Raw genomic sequence first — 21,190 nt, forward strand, 5'->3', positions numbered from 1 at the left:
TTGAAGTATGGTAAAATAAACAATTCATAATTAAACTCAGCAATCGAATGTAGCAAGAATGGTCCCATCAGAATACGCTTCAGAAAATTGTGCATCATTCATTGAGCGCATGAGTGCACTACTACTTCTGGGATTAAAAGATTCAACTATGTAAAAATATAAAAAATCTTCTCTTTTCCATGTTCTACTTATAAGATGATGTGGCCCCTTTACCAAAACAATTGCGCACCTCTGCTCAATTGAATATGTAAGTCTAATATTGTAAATTGTCAAGCAGATTTCCTTGAATCCCATTAAACAGACAAAAATACCTACAGTTTGTGAACAAACAATTGCAGATTAATATGGCCTAATCTGCCGAAGCAGCATTTTGCTGTAATTTTCAGCAACATATCATGTGAACAAAATTAAGCAATAAATGTTTTGTAACAATAAATTGTTATTTACGTTGTTTTAGTAGCATTTAAACATGATTTAATATATTTAAAAAAATATGTATTTATGATACATCACCACTTTATACAGAGCACCCCCACTATTTTCAGAAGCACCCTCAGTGATTTTAATTTGGAACCAGGCCTGTATTGTGTGTTCTTTTGGCGGTGAATCCAAGCACACGCCACACAACAATTCACTCTAATGTCTGCTATAGCGCCCCTAGTGGCAGTGTTGAGAATGCAACGCGTACTTGCATTGTTTATGGATTGTGGACTGACACATTATGGATCACAATAACGAATGAAATTGAGTTTGCTTAGTTACAATCACATACTTTCATAAAGTATGTTTTGAACTTTATAGGTATAGCAGCAAAGAATGTCCCATTTACTTGTAAGGGCCAGAGAAAACAATTATGCAAACCCAAATTAAGGCTGTTGTGGTGCAATAAACCTTTAGCTTAATCACTTTAAGAGAAAACAATTTAAAACTTATTACTGAAAGACATTAACAGATTCTGAAAATTAGTTCCTACCTTGGTATCTGACCTCAGAAACCTCGTCCTGTTCCAGAGGGCATATGTCGCTGTGCGTACTGGGTCGTGGAGTGTTAATGGCTGACTTGCAGTAGTTGGGCGACCCCAGTTGAGGTGCTCGTGGGATATGCTTATTTTTTTTCTTTGGTAGTTTTTGTTTCGCCATTGCTAGGGAGTAGTACATGCCGAAGTTGTTCACGATAACAGGTACGGGCATGGCAATAGTCAACACACCTGCCAGGGCGCACAGCGCGCCCACCAGCATGCCAGAAGTCGTCTGAGGGTACATATCACCATAGCCAAGTGTCGTCATAGTAACCACAGCCCACCAGAAGCCAATGGGGATGTTCTTGAAGTGCGTGTCGTTACTAGCGTTAGGATCGTTGGGGTTTCTTCCAATACGTTCGGCATAATAAATCATTGTCGCAAAGATTAAGACTCCAAGAGCAAGGAAAATTATAAGAAGGATGAATTCGTTGGTACTGGCACGAAGCGTGTGACCTAATACACGCAAACCCACAAAGTGCCGCGTTAGCTTGAAGATACGTAGAATTCGCACGAATCGCACCACGCGGAGGAAACCCAACACATCTTTCGCTGCTTTTGAGGAAAGTCCACTCAGACCCACCTCCAGGTAGAAGGGTAAAATGGCCACAAAGTCGATGATGTTGAGGGTGTTTCTGACAAACTTCAGTTTGTCTGGACATGTAGTCACTCGAATGAGAAACTCAAAAGTGAACCACACAACACAGACACCCTCGATGTAGGTTAGCTGTACCATGGTCTGTGTCTCAAGGAAAAAACTCTTCACGGTTTCGTTGCCAACCTTTCTGTTCTCTGTGCGGTTAATGATGGAGTTGAAGGCCTCATGAGTCTCCAGACAGAATGTGGTAATGGACACCAGAATGAAGAACAGAGATGCAAATGCTATCCACTGTGAAAAAAGAGACAAAAGAGAGAGAAATTACTCTATCAAAAAGAATCTGAGGGAGAAGAATGAACCTTGAAGGAATATTCTGGGTTCAATACAACTTAATCTCAATAGACAGTATTTGTTGCATAATGTTGATTACCACAAAAAAAAAAATTATTTAGACTTTTCCCTCCTTTTCTTTTAAAAAAGCAAAAATTGGGGAAACACTGATGCACTTACAATTGAAGTGAATGGGGACAATCCGCAAATTATAAAATATTCACTGTTTCAAAGGTATAGCCACAAGACGTAAACAGTTTGTGTGGTAACATGATTTTTGTGTGATAAAATAGCTTACAAATCTTTTCTGTGTAAAGTTATATACAATTTTACAACTTCATTGCCATGACAACGTAATGCCGTTAACCCTAAAACGACCGTAAAACAACAATTTAAACAAATTTATAACTCAAATAATAAAACATTAACATTTGAACAGAAGATTTAATGTGCATTTGTACAATTATAAGCTTCATATTTCTGCCTTTAAACCCTCCAAAAGCACTGAGCACTGACCGCGCGCAGTGCGATTTGTCTAACCGCGCGTCTATGAACGCCCAGAACACGCATGCGCCTTGAGTTATTTGCACTGATTAGTGGGTCCACAAGGGAACAACCTTTACAACATTTACATTTTGAGCCGTTGCTGTCACAAAAAAGCGCAAGAAGACGTAGGCGTAATCGCCGCTAAACATCAGGAGATGAAGTTAAAAACTACAACAGTGGGAGTGTGAGTCAAGAGATAACTGCATTTGTATAACTTTTGTCTGAAAGAATAAAGTACAGTGTCTCATAGAAGTCGTAGCGCGCACGCGCCAACCACCAGCGTATTCGCGCAGTTATATGGCGTTTACTTTGACAGGCGTTCGCGTAAAAATAGAAGTATACACAGGGCTTTATATGTGTCTCTGCATATTAAGCTGTGATAGCAGAAAGTATAATACCAAAAAAGGTACAAACTTCAGCTTTCATTTGTATTGAACCCAGAATAGAAACAGTTCACCCAAAATTAAAAATGTTGTCATTATTTACTCACACTATGTCATTCCAAACCCATATGCTAATTTTATTTCTGTGGTACACAAATGGAGAATTTATGAAAACAAAACAATTTAGTTGTCTGTTTCTCTCGCAAAGCTATAGTATTAACTTTTCGATTATAGCACATAAGTCATATAGACTTATGTTGGGGTTTTTATTATTTTACCTTTCAGGACCTTGAAAGCTGTTGTCATAATGAACTGTTGTTGTATAGGATGTGAAAATTGTTAAAAATGGAAAATATTGAGTCTCTTAGAGGACAGGGAGGGAATTTTTTTTTTTCTGAAATAGCTTTGCATTTTCACGCAATAGTTTTGCTTTCCCTTGTGTAAATTAACCATGGTTTTACTAAAGTAACCGTATATTAATAACGATATTTGTAGTTAAAAACCATAGTAATAATACAGGAAAACAAAAACTATGGTAATATAATAATTTTGCCATAAAACTGGTTACTACAGTTTTACTATAGTGACACCATGGTTAAGCAGTGTTTTTTAAAACCAGAGTTTCTACCTTAAACATGGTTACTATAGTAATCACTCTTTGTATTTTATTTTTATTTTTTTTGCTAGGAGCCATGTTACATGTATCACAAATTAACCATGGTGCTACTATAGTACAAATGTAATAATTATAATGCATTATTCCTGTGGTTTTACATCAAATATCATTGTTAAAATACATGTTTTTGTATATTATTTTTATAACCCTTTGTAAATTTTGTGATTACTATGGGTTTACTACAAATACCATAGTTAAACGTTTGGTTAATTTTCATAATGGATAAAGCTATTGCACGGGAATGCATAACTTATTGTTTGTAAATTACAGAATAAATATTTGTTTGAGCTATTCCTTTAATAGCTGAATCTGCCCATTTTTTAAAAACACTTCAAGATGCTAACACACATATATAATATAATATAAATGCTAACCTGGTTTAAAAGCACACACAAATTACATCAGAAGCCAATTGCCCAACACTACATGCCCATAAATCTCATAAGCATCCATTTCAGCAGAATTCAGAGGAAGTATGCTTGGATAATGTTGCATCTTCAGTTTCTATAGCGTGCTACTGAAAAGTGCCCTGTCAATGTGAGGGGGATCAACAGAGGTCGCTGTGCAAAGTCAAGGTTGTCGTTGATTCTCAAGGACCGCATAGGATAACAGTAAGGCGCCAACCTAGCTGTCCTCCACCAATCTGGGATAAATTTAACTGTAATTACCCTCACCTGGGACTCTGGTCAGCCCCTGGCAAGGTTAACACAGCAGGTTTAGTGAGCTAGTCCCATGAGTGTTTTTAAATGAGTGGGGGTGGTTTTCACCGTTTACACGGTAGCTTAATATAAGAGTAAGCGGCAAACATGGACAGATGGAACTGGATTTCAGTAGGGGAGCCCCATCACAGGATGATAGCATAATGGCTTATGGTGGAATTACATAAGTTTATGTTGACCATGTTTTTCCTACCATGAAATCTTCTGGCAACTACTGTGTGAAGTATTGCATGCATTTGATTATTTTGCTTTAATAAAACCGGTTAATACTCTGAATCATATAAATCGCCAATTGACAAATTGCATGTATATAATAAGGGTGTAAAAATGGGTAGATACGACAAACAACAAATATTCAATACATCAGTGGTTCCTGCCACTGCAAGTCGTGCCACAATACAAGGATATTGCTACAGTAGATGCAGCATTGGGGAGTTACTAACTTAACTACATTTTCAGTACATTTTCACAATAGTGTAGCTTTTCCAGTAACAAGCTACATTTTCCAACAAGAAGCATCTCAAAACGCTAATCCAAAACATTCTAGTGAAAAACACAAGTCCGACACATTCTAGTGTAAAATTGTTAAAAAAAAAATGAATCACTGATTCACTTATATGTACATTTGGGAAGTCTATTTGTTTTATGAGCATTTTGTGCAAAAGAACAAGTTCACATAAATGATTCCCTGATTTGTGTGAGCTCTGCAGTCAGTTTGTTAATTTTTTGGCAAAGTATTTCGTTTATTGCTGCTGTTTATCACTATGCTTTCGATTCCATTATATAAAATAGTGGTAACACTTTACAATAAGGTTCCATTTGTTAACATTAGTTAATGCATTGGGTATCATGAACTAACAATGAACAATATATTTTTACAGCATTTATACATTTTTAAAATACAATTGTTTATTGTTAGTTCATGTCAGTTCATAATGCATTAACTATTGTTAACACACATTTAGATTTTAAAAATGCATTACTATATGTTGAAATTAACATTAACCAAAAATAACAAATGCTGTAAAAGTATTGTTCATGTTAACTAATGGAACCTTATTGTAAAGTGTTACTGAAACAGTGTAGTTTCTAATTTTATTTGTTGTATTTAGAATTGATATGTTCAATTGAACGTTGTCACCCAAATTTAGGTATACTTTGTTTTTGTGCCACATAATAATGTTATAAATAATCTGAACAGTATGTGGCACAAAAGCAATAATGATCTTTGGAATATAGAACTCTATTTAAGATGATAATATTATTTTTAGATCATATATCTTTATTTATATGGAATAAACTATTTAACTTTATTTATAGAACTACGGATTGCAGAATTATCATCTGAAATTGCTTAATATATTTTTGGCCATTTTTCAAACACCAATTTGACTTGAAAGTGTGAAGTGACTTGGAGGAAATGCAGGTGTACTCAATACATCAGCAACTGAAAAAAGAGACTGTATAGTGATGTTAAAACATCATTAAATAGCACCATTGTTTTAACTGTTCTAATAATAGCAAAAGTTTCTTAAGTACCAAACTAATGAATAATGGTTTCTTATTTACGTGACACATCTTTTTTTAGTAGACTGGAGTAATGACTGCTGAAAATGGGGCTTTGATGAATATAAAACAGCTATTTCAAACAGTAATAATCATTTTCAACATTGCTTCATTCCTTGGTGAAGAGAATCATCAAATTCTTTCCAGAATGAAAACTGAAGAGTGATTCCAAACAATTGAATGGGAGTGTACAGTATATATGTATACACTGCATATATATATATGCAGTATATATATATATACCTCGGGTGTGCATTATTTTTCCAAATTTCAACGGTCCGTCAATAATACAATTATTCCTTGCATGTATACTGTGTATATATGTGATTTTTCAGGGTCAGCTAAGCTTTCTCTGCTGGCCTAACATGGGAAATAAATAAATATGTATTTTGTATTTTTAATCGCTTTCCACTCTTAATTAATCTACAAACAAATAGAGAAAAATTAAAAGTTTATCCAGTCAGAATTTTATTCCTTGATGCTTACAAGTAAAGTGCTTGAGTATGAGCTCCACCCCGTCAGGCATTTACATTTATGCATTTGGCAGACACTTTTATCCACAGCGACTTACAGAGCCCTTATTATGGGGACAATCCCCCCGGAGCAACCTGGATTTAAGTGCCTTGCTCAAGGACACAATGGTGGTGGCTATGGGTTCGAACTGACAACCTTCTGCTTAACAGTTTAGTGCTTTAGCCCACAACGCCACCACCACTCCACTAAGAATTTCCACAGAATCCCTCAACAGTGCAATGAGCAACTAAAGTCAGATTGTCAGCTTCATCAGCCAGTCAAATTGATTTGTATGTTCTTGGTGGGTGTGATCTTTAGGATATGTCCCGGTCGAGGCCTTCTAGCTGGCCTTGAGTGACACCATCACGCTTTAAGTGATGTACATAATTCAAGAGTGAAAAGTGTAAGATCAAGCTGTCTGATGAGTCAGCTGTCATCACCATTGAGAAAGAGATCCTTATGGTTTTAAAAACACGAGATGTTCTGCATGACCGTGTGATTGCTTAATTATTAAACAGGAAAGGAGGACTGATTTTCACTTCAAGTAAATTGGTAAGTGCTTTTTGCATTGTTATAGAAACATCAGGAGTTTTCTAAGTGTAATTTAGACTGCTTGAGCATTCAGTGTCGGATCAAGTTTTGAAAAGTAGTGCTGAGTTGAGTTCTATTCAACTTGGAAAGTCCGATTTTACAAATTCTTACTAGGAAAAGTGCAATGGATGCATCTTTAAGTCAGAATTACAACTTGTAGGCTCGTGCAGAAATTCTCAACTCTGATTTTACCGAACTGCAGGGGCATGATGTCACACAAACATGTCGACACTATACAAAGTTAGTGATAAACATTCACTTTATTAAGTAAAATCGATAAATGAGTTTGCTTCCACATTACATGATATTAAAGCTTGTTTAACAAACACCTGCAGAAACAGGTGTATAAAACATTATAATGTCTTTTGATAATCATACACCTGTAGCACAAATGCTAGCGCTGCAGCATTGTTTATCAGTTGGGTTGCTAGGAGACATCTCTAATTAGAGTCAAACCCCTGCTAAGCTAGCGGGAGTGTTGGAGTTCTGAATATCAGGGGATGGAATGCATTTATGGTCGGAGATATCAAGCAGGAATAAAAAAAACGATAAATCGCAAAATATTATTAGATAGATTTTCCAGGTATTATAGACCTCCTTGGTAGAATGTCTGTTCGGGGATGTTCATTTCACAAATCAATCTGCTGCAGTTAAAATTAGGCTTGCTTGAGCATTAACTGTCATTTAAAGTTCTGGCTTTTGTGCATGGACATGTTTTTAAGATGTCAATTGGTATTATTAGTTAACTGCGATGTATGATGCCCAAAGGCATAGGGTGTCTTATTCATTGTGAAACTGTGTTTCCTTAATGGCATGAATCACACTGAAGGCCTAGACTTTAAACACACGGCCCGCCACTGATATATATATATATATAATAACCCTCCATCAAGCACTATTTTGGCTCTGTTTACTAAAGAGCAGGCTATGAACACCTATTAGTCACAGTACTTCACATTAGTTTTTCTACCACTGGCAGATTATATCTTGGTCAGCCAGTGCTTAGTCTAACAGACACAATTCCCTAGATGTGCTTAGTTTGTTTGTGGGGCGGAAGAATGTTTTGTCTGAAGATGTCTACCAGCACATACTCAAAAACATACACCAATAAAGGCCTTTAAACTTTCATTAGGATCACTTTGTCTTCTTTGTGCCTGTGTGGAAAGGCAATGTGGTGTGTGAGTAGTACAGTGTATGGTGAGGTATGTAAGGACTGCACGGTCTGATCACCATTTAAGAGGAACCAGTGGAATCGAACAGAGAGACTGTCCGATGTGATGGTGTGAAGGTTGTGAGGAAAGAATATGTTGGATATGGTTTGTGTGGGGATGCCGTCTGAGGCTAATACTAATGAAATATGGGAATATATGAAGTTTATCACATAGGAATGTGATGTTTGAGATGCAAATCAAAGTGTTGAGCTACCAGATACACTGTATGTGTAAGAATGTGCTAAGCACTTACTTCAAGGTATATTACCCTGCTTCCCGTAAACCTTTGTTGCAAAGTAAAAATGCTGTTAATTATTGATCAAGGTAAGATGTATTACATCATTACCACTGTTTCTCTCTCTGTTGCTCTCTACTTCACTGAACTCAGTGGCATTTTCATTCTGTGCAATTCATTCCAAATAATAGTTGTTACAAATATTGCCTCACATATTTGTAAAACAGTTATTGCATTAATGCTGAATCACTTCTGCTCCCCTCCAGCTCAGGACAAAATCACATTGTCATCAGCCAAAGGCTTGATCCATGAGGATGTTTTACCCTCACTCTCCCATTGATCAAAATGAAGACAAGAAAAGCCTGATCATCTTGATCTCAAGGGACACAACATGATCGCTTTCTCCTCCTCTTCCCTCCCATTTCACATCGATACCACAGAAGTAGTGACAGTAAATTGGTCTGCTTCTGATACTTCGTAGAGCTCAACAGTAGGCGTATGGAAGTAAACAATCCATTAATTCTTTCCATATAGAAACTGCGTATAAACCTTTCAACACAAACATATATATATATATATATATATATATATATATATATATATATATATATATATATATATATATAATCATATAGCATAATGTTCATTACCACAGAAAATATTTCCGACATGTATTTTGTGTTATTTTCAGTAAGGCATTCACAATGGAAGAGAATGGAGCCAGTACATAACTTTACACTGATAAGGTTAGAAAGAGATTTTACCACGTTCAAATTATGTAAACACATATAATATTTACATCTTGTGGCTATTCCTTAAAAAAAAAAACTTTAAAAATATATATTTTAATTAGTGCATTCAGTCGATTACAATTTTTAATCATGATTAATCACACAATTTTTCACAGTTAATCGCGATTAATTGCAGATTTTGATATATATAATTCTTTTCCTGTCAAAATTTATTTATTTCCTTCCTAGGAAAGAAAACAAAAGAATATGTACCAATTTAATGCTTTATTACCATTTTCCAGATAAAGCCTTCCACATTACAAAGATGGAAATGCACTAAAATAACACCAATTCAAGTAACATTAAACGTTTCCCAAAGTCTAAGTGAGAGTTTGACTTATTGAAAGAACTAGTTTCCCCATAGGTTGCATATTCATTGTAATGGGTATAAAATCTCTTATCCTCCACAATAAAAATCTGCTGGTAGACTGTGGCTATCTGCTTTCTTACAGCAAACGTGAAGCTGATTCACATCAGAACGTCAACACCAGTGCCACTTTGAACTCCACATGAAAAGCACTTGCAGAAAAAAACGTCTCATTCTGCATTATGGTGTTAGTTAAGATTTGATGTGCTTCGGTGGTAATTAAAATTAGCCTTAAATAGGCTGAAAAATACTTGAATTTTGTCACAAGTCCCATCTGGGATTAATTTTATTTTTGTATTTTGTTTTACATCAAATAGCGTTAAGAGGTCCTTTCTTCATCATTTGATTACTGACATGGAAGCGCTTCTGTGTGTGTGCTTTTGGTGTGTGTCAGTGTTTTTGCTGGCTTATGCTGCATTAACATCAAATGCATTCATTGCGATTAAGAAAAATTAAACCATTAAACCTTTTAAATGAATCACAATCGTTAATGTGTTAAATCTGATAGCTCTAAATGTAATGTTTATGGACTGGCCCCATTCATTTCCACTGTAAGGTCCTTTTGTAAACGGATGAATTAAAAAAAAAATTTGTTTTTGTGGAAATCAATATTATGTCACAAATGCTGTTAATTAAGCTTAATTTGTTTTGAAAACTGAACATTCCTTAAATTGCAGAATTCCTGGGAAGAACTACACCCATAATCCTGAAGAGAGCTCAACCAATCAGAGAAGTTTGCAAAAGATTTATGTGATTCATCATGTAACTAGTTGGTTTAAATCATGGCTTAGTATTTCTTTAATGAAGACTTTTAAAAATTCTATGGAGAAAATGAAGGGGAAAACACTTATGGAACCTAAACCTATAGAGTGGGTGGTCTCAGTTACACTCAACAGAGTTCAATGATTGGTCAGAGGTCCTGAGTAACTTCTTAAGCTAGCACTCTACAGTATGAATCAGTGAGTATAGTGCATTATCACACCCGCGGGACGTTGACGGCAGACATACTGATGGTTGATCTAAAGTGTCATCATTTACATCCATTTAGTCTGAGTTTAGAAGCCCATTTTCATTTTTCAGCCCTTGGAAAAATGTGAAGGATGCAGAGCTTGGGATGTTGAAATTCACTTAAAGCAATGGTAACTGTATTAGTCAGTGGGCGGCTGGGTGCTGATTTATTTTGCGTGTGTTTGGTGATGTTGCTGTGATGCTCATCACACAGCTAAGATATGAGATGTGCTCATTAAACACACTCAAACACATACCCCAGCCTGGCAGCCTAACGAATGACATGCAGCTGGATAATTACTATGAGAACATGTTGGAACAAGTCCACATGCATACATGTCTGAACCAATAGGCCTTGTATATGGCACAATACTTAGTATAACTGCCACTCATATTCGGTTTCACAAAGGAGGGATCCAAACTCTGGGTTGTAAAGACTAAAATAGGGATGTAATCACTGTCTTGTTATATAAAACCTGCACTCCAAAAAGAAAATGATTGGGACCATTATTTTACCAGCCTTTCCTGAGTAATTATTTCCCAAACATATACATTTCACTCCAAAAATCACAAGAAAGCATTGTGACATTATTTTCATGACAATTAAGCACTCTTTACACCCAAATTCTTATTACTGTGATGCATCCGGCTATTTTACTTATTATTGTGTCTGAGTTTTTAGTAATTACCCTCATTATCAATGCAGATTCTCATTAATTTTACATTACTGTAATGTACTGTATTACTGTAATACAAAACCAAAAAAAGTTGTATTACCCTGCTGAAAGAGGCCATTGCCATCAGGAAATACCACTGCCATGAAGGGGTGTACCTGGGCTGCAATAATGTTTAGGTAGGTGGCACGTGTGAAATTGACATCCACGTGAAGGGCTGGACCCTGGGTTTCCCAGCAGAACATTGCCCAGAGCATCACACTCCCTCTATCGACTTGTCGTCTTCCCACAGTGCATCCTGGTGCCCAATGTAGGCGCTTTCGACTGTGGACAAGGGTCATCATGGGCATTCCCAGGGATGGATTACCGACCGGGCCAATGGGGAATTTTAAGGCTGCACAATGTTGTTTGGTGATCCCCCCCCCTCTTGAAAACACTTTTGGGCATGAACAACGAAGAAACCCGCTAAACAACTTTTGGCCATGTACAACGAACCACATACAGTATATATACTAATGAGCAAAACATGTTACAGGTTTCGTGAGATTTATCCTCCCAGACGTTACTGCTGAAGTACAACAGGACACATTATCAGCTGCTGAGTTGCTTTTGTTGTTTGTCAAGAAAATTATGAGATAGCAAAAATCAGACAAAACACATCCCCTAACATGATTGTATTCCTTGTTATATTTAAAATAACACGCAACTAAGACAGATTGTACCTTTCAAATTTAATAAGGCTGGAAAATATCTGACAGGTGGGACTGGATGGTGAGGTTTATTAAACATCACAAGGGGACCTGCTAACCATCTCACAATGTTTCAGCAATGCTATGAAAATATGTATTTGTGACATTGTGTCACAGAGGAAAAATAGGCATCCATACCACAAATGGAGCTGAGTGATTGGAGGACAGGGCTTGAAAGGAGGGATTTGTGTCTTCAGCAAAAAAGGATATTAGTGTCTGTGGCAGAGCAAGTTATTACTTACTTAGTTATATACAGAAAGCCATTCTATGGTTATTCCTGTATTTTCACTTCAGGTGTGAGAACACTGTGTGCGCTTGTGCTGCCACTTCATCCTTGTGCCTGAGTGTTTTTGTTTTGTTATTTCTTTTTTTTCGATTTTGCCCTCTTTCTTAGATATCCCTTATGCATCAAGTAGCTATCGGAATATACTTGGACAATAACTCTGGTCAAATTACTGTGCTACCTCATTTGATCTTGCTCACAACCCCATCCTTGCTGATCAACATACAGTTGGATTAACTGCTTCTCTGCAATAAAATAAAATAAATAGTCACACATTATACATACATTTCTGCATATACATGGTGAAATTGTTTATTTTTCACATATCCCAGCTAAGCTGGGGTCAGCCATGATACAGCACCCCTGGAGCAGATAGGTTCAAGGGTCCAACAGTGGTGTCTATGTGGTGTTGGGGCTTGAACCCCTGACCTTCTGGTCAGTAACCCAGAGCCTTAACCACTGAGCCACCTGAGCTACATTTTAACCTGGACTCTTTATACTAAAAATCCTGTTGACTGACCTGGCTCTTTTTTGCCATCGCATCACTCTGATCCACTGTGAGCACTCTACCTGTGAGAATCCATCACCTTTTCAACATTTTGGTACAGTGAGTCACTGCTCTCTCTATAATTTGTGATGGTATTCATTTGTACGGTTGGGTAGCCTTCCTTCCAGCGGAGTGTTTGGTGTTTTTTTCTTTGTTTATTACTTTTTTTGTGTGTGTGTGTTTGTTTGTGTGTGTTTGTATCAATCTAATTGTATCAATGAAATATACTAATTGTAAAGAGACTTTGAGCTTGGGAAAGGCGCAATATAAAATAAACTTCCTATGATTATACTACTTTATTAAAATATAATGAATAAAATTCTTCACTTGGAATGGCATGCACCAATGAATCATCTATACAATAAGACCAGGAACATCTATTAAAGGAATATTCGGGTTCAATACAAGATTAACTCATTCAACAGGATTTATGGCATAATGTTGATTACCACAAATAATAATTTCGACTCCTCCCTCCTTTAAAAAAAAGTCAAAGTCAAAGTTGCGGTGAGGCTCTTGGTGAATGGAAGTGAATGTGGAAAACTTTTGGAGTGTTTAAAGGCAGAAATGTGAAGCTTACAATTTTATAAAAGCACTTACATAAATTCTTCTGTTAAAACGCATGTATTATTTGAGCTGTAAATTTGCAACACTGCAACACTGACTCCACTAATAGCATGAGATTGGGGGTGGGACTATCTGTCACTCAACCAATGGAGCTTGGGAAGCTTGCTTGAAACGGTCATTATTTGTGCAATTCCATTTGGTGACGTTAGTGGCACAAAAATGTAATGAACACCATAAGCTGCAGTTAAGACAGTTTAGAGTCTAGACACAAGCTTAGAAACATTTTCTTCAGCCGCCCACTCTTGAGAGGGGCTGCATTTAGAAAACGTAGTAAAAATAATCTAGCACCATAGACAGAAATGCATATTTAATGCAAAAACGTCCATCATGCATCAGTGATCGCTCAGACTCTGCATCAAAAAACATGTCTTGCAGATTATATAAATCGGAAATCTTGGCTGCATATGCAGACTTCAGCAGCCCAATACTGATTGCTTGCTAACAGGAAACTAGGGATGGTTTATTTTTCTCTGTGGTGCTGCCCGAAGCTGTGGCACTTTTCCTAAACTTCAGCAGCTATCAACTGTATGACAGACAGGGTCGGACAGTCTTGCTCCTGACATTGCAGCCCAGATTAATAACGCATTTCCCACTAGAAGTCAGACATACCAAACATACTTTTGCTACTTTCTCAATTTACTTGAGTTCGAATTCTCGAAAATTTTATTACAACTTTGCATGTGGTTCAATAGAGTGCATCCACTTATTCAGCCATCTTGGTTCTGGAAGTTTTTTTTCTCATTCATTTCTTTTATATGGATTTAATTTCATTTCAAAACAATGGACAAATACAATACTATTGATTTAAAGTTGTTGACTATAAATATAGAAACAATATATTTTAATCATATTGCAAAATATTCAGATACAATGAAAAAATTATTTATTGAATGTAGAGTGGAGGAGGGCAGGGACGATGCACACCCGGTCCCAATCACCCTGATGGGGCACACAAGGGATAAAGGTGGCCGGTGACGACAGTTCGAGAGAGAGAGAGAATTACGGGCAGCTGCCCTGTATGTGTTTATGTTTGTGTGGTTTTGGTTAAGTTTATCATTAAACATTATTTATATTGTCAAGCTGGTTCTCACCTCCTCCTTTCTCTTTAACCCCTTACTGTAAATAGAGCAGAAAATATTATGTACTTTCTACATTGAATAAGTTTGTGTAAGTGTGAACTTGAAATTAAGTTAATTCTACATTCAAACATGTAAAATGAATGCTGTTGCTTATAAATATTATTTATGATTGTTTGTTATTTTTACAATGTCTCATTGTGTAATCCTAAAGTAGAAAACCTTGTCATGTTTATTTGCGAATTTGAGTAAATTTCACTAGAAAATAAAATAAGTTAACTTTACTTAACTTTTCGAAGCTGGTGTTCCCTGCATGCACTGGGCTTGAATAATTAATGAGCTTGTCTGGTTTCACTGTTTGCAAGTGTTCTAGGAAGTTGTTTATTTAACTTTTACTAAGACTATTTAAGTGCCATGCATTTCACATTTGTTAGTAAAAGTTACTGAATTTACTCAAATATTTAAGTAAAATGTACTTACTTTAATCAGTATTATGTCTTAATGTTAATTTGAAATATTTGCTTGGAAAAAATGTTTTTTTTTTCAATGTTTTTACAAATGCTATAGTAGTATATAGTAGTTTCAGAGTGTTTTAGAACTGACTCGATTGTGCAATTCACAGCTTGTTTGTTGCGCTATGCTGGCCATGATTCTTAGATTGGTGGATAATTTCCTTTCAGGATTATGGGCTCTTCATTTTACTATTAAACACGATTTCTAAAACGTAAAGTTGAAATAGCATAGACTGAATGCTTCATGGATTAACAACCTCGGAGCTCAGGGTCGGTCTGTCTTTAAGATTTTGTAAGTGATCGTTAATAATTGATTCACATATAGAAAAAATGAATGGGATTTTTACTTCCAGACTGTTGCACTCTATTAAATTTGTACATTAAAAGTTTACTCAATCAATTTTTGTTGCATCAATTAGCATCAATAAATCTCCCTTAAGCTCCTTCTTTCTCTATTTGTTCTTCCTACAGCCTGTTCACCTAGAACTTGGAGGCCGGCCATTCCCCACTCCGAACATTGCCAAAGTGGTGGGCAAGAGTCAGTATAGCACTGACATGTTTTAACCTGACTGCCAAAACTTGAGGAAAAGCTGGGATGGCTCTCAGCTCCGATTAAGAGCTTACAGTATTCCTGCTGACAACTGGGATGGGACATTGGTGAGGGTAGTGGTAGGGAAAAGAGCTGACATTTGAAATGGGCTAATGAAATGCCCATAAACGCTCAAGGGGAGTGTGGATTTTGCAACAATTTACTATATGGCGTATGGTGTGTAAGTGCATTCTAACATTTGCGAGTTTGTATCAGTCTATGTGTTTGTGGTGAAGTTTCTGCTTGCCACACATCAAAATGGGTGAGCAACAGTTTGTGGCATGGCATGCTTCTGAAGTAAACATGATCTGTATAGACTAGTCAGTTGGTGCATCACAGTCACTCAGTAACCTTCAATACATCAGAAACATTATGGAACAAATTTTGCCTAATAAATGAATGCCAGTAAATGCCAGAATTCTATACTAGAGATACATGACACAATTTATGTTGTACCTTTGTCCCATCTCATGATTTCTCATGATTTTCAAAAGAGTAAAGTGAAAATAATACAGTCTTAAAGAGAATATTCTGGGTTAAATACAAGTTAAGCTCAATCAACAGGATTTGTGGCATAATGCTGATTACCAGGAAAGATCATTTCAACCTGTGCCTCCTTTTCTTTAAAAAAAAGTTGACAGTGAGGCATTTACAATGGAAGTGAATGGGGACTTTTTTTAAGGGGTTAAAGGCAAAAATGTGAAGCTTTTAACATTATGAAAGGGCTTACATTAATGCATCTGTTAAAACTCTGTATTATCTGTTTATTTGAACTGTAGAGTTGTTTAAATCGTCGCTTTTACAGTTTTTTTTTTTTTCAAGAAAAGGAGGAACAAGTCAAAATTACGTTTTTTGTAGTAACCACATTATCCCACAAATGCTGATGATTGAGTTTAATTTGTATTGAACACGGAATATTCCTTGAATACTCAGATTATTGGTCGAATTTGGGTTCCCACAATCCTGAATATGTGGTATTATTCTTGATTTTAAGGTCTTTTTTTTCAAGGTCACTCAAAATGTGGGAATTTAAGGGCATCTTTGTTTTTCTTTGTTCCACAACATAAGTTGGTGGCAATTGCATGGATGTTTCAACCACTGTTTTGTCATATTATCAATCAATTGGTGTGTTCATTAGGACATATATACGTCAAGTGGTCTGCAGAACATATTGGGGTATGTTATACTGTGTAACATCTATTGGCACTCACCCGCGCATATTTCGATGAATAGGGGTCCTCAAAGAGCGCCCAAGTCTTCTTCTGCCATCGGCTCCAACGCCCAGATCTTTTGTCGGGTGAGTCGCCTTGCGCCAGTCTCCGGGTCATCTCAACGCCCTCGTCACCCTCGGCTGCCTCTACCACCCCATCAGGCTCCGGGTCTTCGTGCCCGAGATCGAGGGCACCCCCAGCGAAGCTGTCCAAAGCCTCCTCGGCTTCCCGATGTCGCCGATAAGTCATCCAGCAACACGGCTCCACGTCCGTCTCGTCGATACCCCAGAACGCAAGTTCCTCCTCGTATAAGGGTCCGCACACGTCCGCCGGACAATGCAGCTTGCCCGTGCGGTAATAGTTGAGGATGTGTGCGAAGACACCAGGGTGACGGTCGAAGAAAAACTCCCCGATGTTTGCATCATATTCGAAGTTGTTGGGTGCGTCGGGCTCCGCCAGCCAGGAGAGCCGTGTTCCGGGCAGGGTGCGCAGGGTGCTGCGGTAGGTCTGGTGCTTGATTCCTCCGACGTTGATCACGATGCGATCCTTGTCGTCGCCTTGGCCCATCGCGTCCCCTTCTAGTCATATCTCCAACCAACGCCGGGCATCATCGTACCGCTGGGACCCGTGCAACACATGTGCCTAGACCTTATCAAACAATGCAATGTTCATAAAGAGTGCAAATGATGTGTATTACAAAAGTAGATCAATATGTCGCTGGTGCGTTTTAGTAGCCAATGTTTCCAAGTGCATGTCAATAACACGCTTTCTCACCATTCGAGATCAACAATGGAAATCCAAAAGCGCTTTATCCAAAGTGATTACATGGCCTTGAATGACTCCAAAGGATAGCTGGAAACCGTCTTCCTCGAAATAATAAGATTCCGACGCCCCGTCTCGGGTTTTAAGGGGGTCATGGGTGTTTTTCTACGTTGTCATTGCGCGCAAGGTGAGACTGGCGGTGGTGCTGAACGGACAGCGCCAGTTATCCGTCCAGCCCTCATAAGTCCAGTGTCCCTATTGTGTTACAGTCTTCCTCTGAAAGGAAACAAAAGATGTCTTCAGTGCTACACGTCCGTTTGCCTGGAAAAGGCACAGCAAAACACCAGTCCTTGCCTTCAGCAGTTCTGTTGGCTTTCAAAAAACAAAAGCGTCTTAATTGGTTACGCATTCAGAACGGGCGCGATCGATAGCGCTTATTAACAATTTTTGGTTCCCAGGACGTTCTGGGAAGGTTAGTTTATGGTTATTAAAAATAAAACCTAAAAAGAACGTTCCTAAAACGTTAAGAACGTTCCCGGGGAAAAAACAAAACAAATAAAACAAAAGGGAACCACGCGCTTTCGTTAAAGGGACATTCTGTTTTTTGTTGGGTTGAAACCACTGATGCGTTCAAAGTCCCATTAAAGCAGAACGGTTGCGATCACAACAGCGTGGCAGGTGTATTTGAGGTGTCTCGAGACGCGTTTTTAACAGTGGTAGTTATTTTTAACTTGAGACGGCGTCCAAAAAATATCTTCAACCTTTTCAACGGTCAAAAACGTCAGTCTAATGCATATTTACATAGGGAAACTATTGAGAAACCGCGCGGACGGATGCTAAACGCGCGATTGTTTTGTTGTTGCATGCGCTTTGCTTGCGAACTGGTTTGTAGCATCTGTTTTTTGAGGATGATCTGGCGATGAGTAGGAGGTGCACAACTGAAACAGAACACATTTGCCTGGGAGGGGTGTATGTCCGTGAAGAGTGCGGGCGGGGAGGGGGTGGTCTGTTAAATTTCGGGGACATTTGCGTGCTGCATCACGTTCCGTCGACCTTTGAAATGGTGATAAGAGGCAATTTACCTTCTAGGCAACTCTGAATTCATACATTGATGAGTAAAGCTTTTATTTTCACATTAGAGATGCTTGATGCATCCCCCAACACACACACACACAGCCCTCAAGTGCAACCATTGAAACGCCATTAAAATGATACACATCTAAATTGACCAATGCATTAGTGCCCAAGAGAAGATGGTCATAATGTTAATACATATTTACGTGTAATGGTGTTTGTGAGCTTTAAGTGTCTGCAATTCCTTATGTCTGCCAACAGGTGGCGCTAAAGCGCTTTCTTGCATGTTCTGAAATTGTCATAAACGTTCTTTGTGATTTTACTGTAAGTGAATGCTGTTGTGGCCTGTTAAGGGTTAAGAGTAAATTAGTTTTAAATGTAGAAGGTAGATAATACTAGTGGTAAATGCTAAGTAGTATGACAATTCGTTTTAAAAACAATATATTAATAATCCAGAAAAATGTGTATATAAAATTTTAGTTGAATAAATCATTTTCACTTTCTTAATTTTTATGCATGTGCTGTATTCTGTACAGTATATATATATATATATATATATATATATATATATATATATATATATATATATATATATACACTCACCTAAAGGATTATTAGGAACACCATACTAATACTGTGTTTGACCCCTTTCAGCCTTCAGAACTGCCTTAATTCTATGTGGCATTGATTCAACAAGGTGCTGAAAGCATTCTTTAGAGATGTTGGCCCATATTGATAGGATAGCATCTTGCAGTTGATGGAGATTTGTGGGATGCACATCCAGGGCACGAAGCTCCCATTCCACCACATCCCAAAGATGCTCTATTGGGTTGAGATCTGGTGACTGTGGGGGCCATTTTAGTACAGTGAACTCATTGTCATGTTCAAGAAACCAATTTGAAATGATTCGAGCTTTGTGACATGGTGCATTATCCTGCAGGAAGTAGCCATCAGAGGATGGGTACATGGTGGCCATAAAGGGATGGACATGGTCAGAAACAATGCTCAGGTAGGCCGTGGCATTTAAAAAATGCCCAATTGGCACTAAGGGGCCTAAAGTGTGCCAAGAAAACATCCCCCACACCATTACACCACCACCAGCAGCCTGCACAGTGGTAACAAGGCATGATGGATCCATGTTCTCATTCTGTTTATGCCAAATTCTGACTCTACCATCTGAATGTCTCAACAGAAATCGAGACTCATCAGACCAGGCAACATTTTTCCAGTCTTCAACTGTCCAATTTTGGTGAGCTCTTGCAAATTGTAGCCTCTTTTTCCTATTTGTAGTGGAGATGAGTGGTACCGGTGGGGTCTTCTGCTGTTGTAGCCCATCCGCCTCAAGATTGTGCGTGTTGTGGCTTCACAAATGCTTTGCTGCATACCTCGGTTGTAACGAGTGGTTATTTCAGGCAAAGTTGCTCTTCTATCAGCTTGAATCAGTCGGCCCATTCTCCTCTGACCTCTAGCATCAACAAGGCATTTTCGCCCACAGCACTGCCGCATACTGGATGTTTTTCCCTTTTCACACCATTCTTTGTAAACCCTAGAAATGGTTGTGCGTGAAAATCCCAGTAACTGAGCAGATTGTGAAATACTCCAACAACCATGCCACGCTCAAAATTGCTTAAATGACCTTTCTTTCCCATTCTGACATTCAGTTTGGAGTTCAGGAGATTGTCTTGACCAGGACCACACCCCTAAATGCATTGAAGCAACTGCCATGTGATTGGTTGATTAGATAATTGCATTAATGAGAAACTGAACAGGTGTTCCTAATAATCCTTTAGGTGACTTTATATATATATAAAAATCAATTTAAACCTCTCAGTTGTAGTTTTATTGTGATATATGCTAATGTGAGGTTGTAAATGTTAGTTGTTCTTATTTAAACAGTAAAAGTACTAAACACAAAATCTCCTGCTGAACACGTGCACATATTTCCCTTATGCATGGGAATTTCACAAAACACTCTTACGTATTTGGATCTTTAGAGACCTGGCATGTATACCTATCACAAATGGATCCACAAAATGCTCAGATAGTGTACAAGTTTTCTAATATTTTCAAGACATTTAAAAAATAATGGAATAAAATCTATTTTGATATATTCTGATGTTTTTTTTATATATATATCAACAAGATAATGCAACAAATCAGGACAAATCTAGAACAGGATGCATTACTTTCACGCTAAATTTTCATCAGACGCAACTAGCTGTCAAACACATATTGAGCTACACATAACACATAAGTTTCACACAAGATACACATACGTTATTTTCTCAGGCACTAATTGATGCACAATTTACATAAATTCAGTGGTACACCAAAATGACAATAGTCATATCATACTGTTCATGTGTTGTACTTGCTATAGTTTACTTCCATGTTGCTTCTTCATTAAATAACAATGACAAATGTAAATCAAGTTAACCACTGGCACATCAGCTCCACCTTGAGTAAGAAACAGCATGTGTGCACGCATATAGCATACTGATAATAAACCATTGTTGATAGTTCAGTGCTGCACA

General features: G+C 37.6%; 1 protein-coding gene across 4 annotated transcripts in view; it reads right to left on the reverse strand.

The window, feature by feature from the left end:
• LOC127638600 (potassium voltage-gated channel subfamily C member 1-like) overlaps nucleotides 1-18,506 on the reverse strand; it is a 36,867-nt gene extending 18,361 nt beyond the window's left edge. For all 4 annotated transcript variants that reach the window (XM_052120183.1, XM_052120181.1, XM_052120182.1 and 1 more), the window contains exons 1-2: nucleotides 16,821-18,506; nucleotides 974-1,907 (exon numbers count right to left, since the gene is read on the reverse strand). In XM_052120183.1, coding sequence (XP_051976143.1) covers nucleotides 974-1,907; nucleotides 16,821-17,387 — 1,501 coding nt within the window. In that variant the 5' untranslated portion in view covers nucleotides 17,388-18,506. The remainder of the gene's footprint in view (nucleotides 1-973; nucleotides 1,908-16,820) is intronic.
• Nucleotides 18,507-21,190: the final 2,684 nt, after the last annotated feature.

Source organism: Xyrauchen texanus, chromosome 46 (genome assembly GCF_025860055.1).
Source record: "Xyrauchen texanus isolate HMW12.3.18 chromosome 46, RBS_HiC_50CHRs, whole genome shotgun sequence".
Lineage (NCBI taxonomy): Eukaryota > Metazoa > Chordata > Actinopteri > Cypriniformes > Catostomidae > Xyrauchen > Xyrauchen texanus.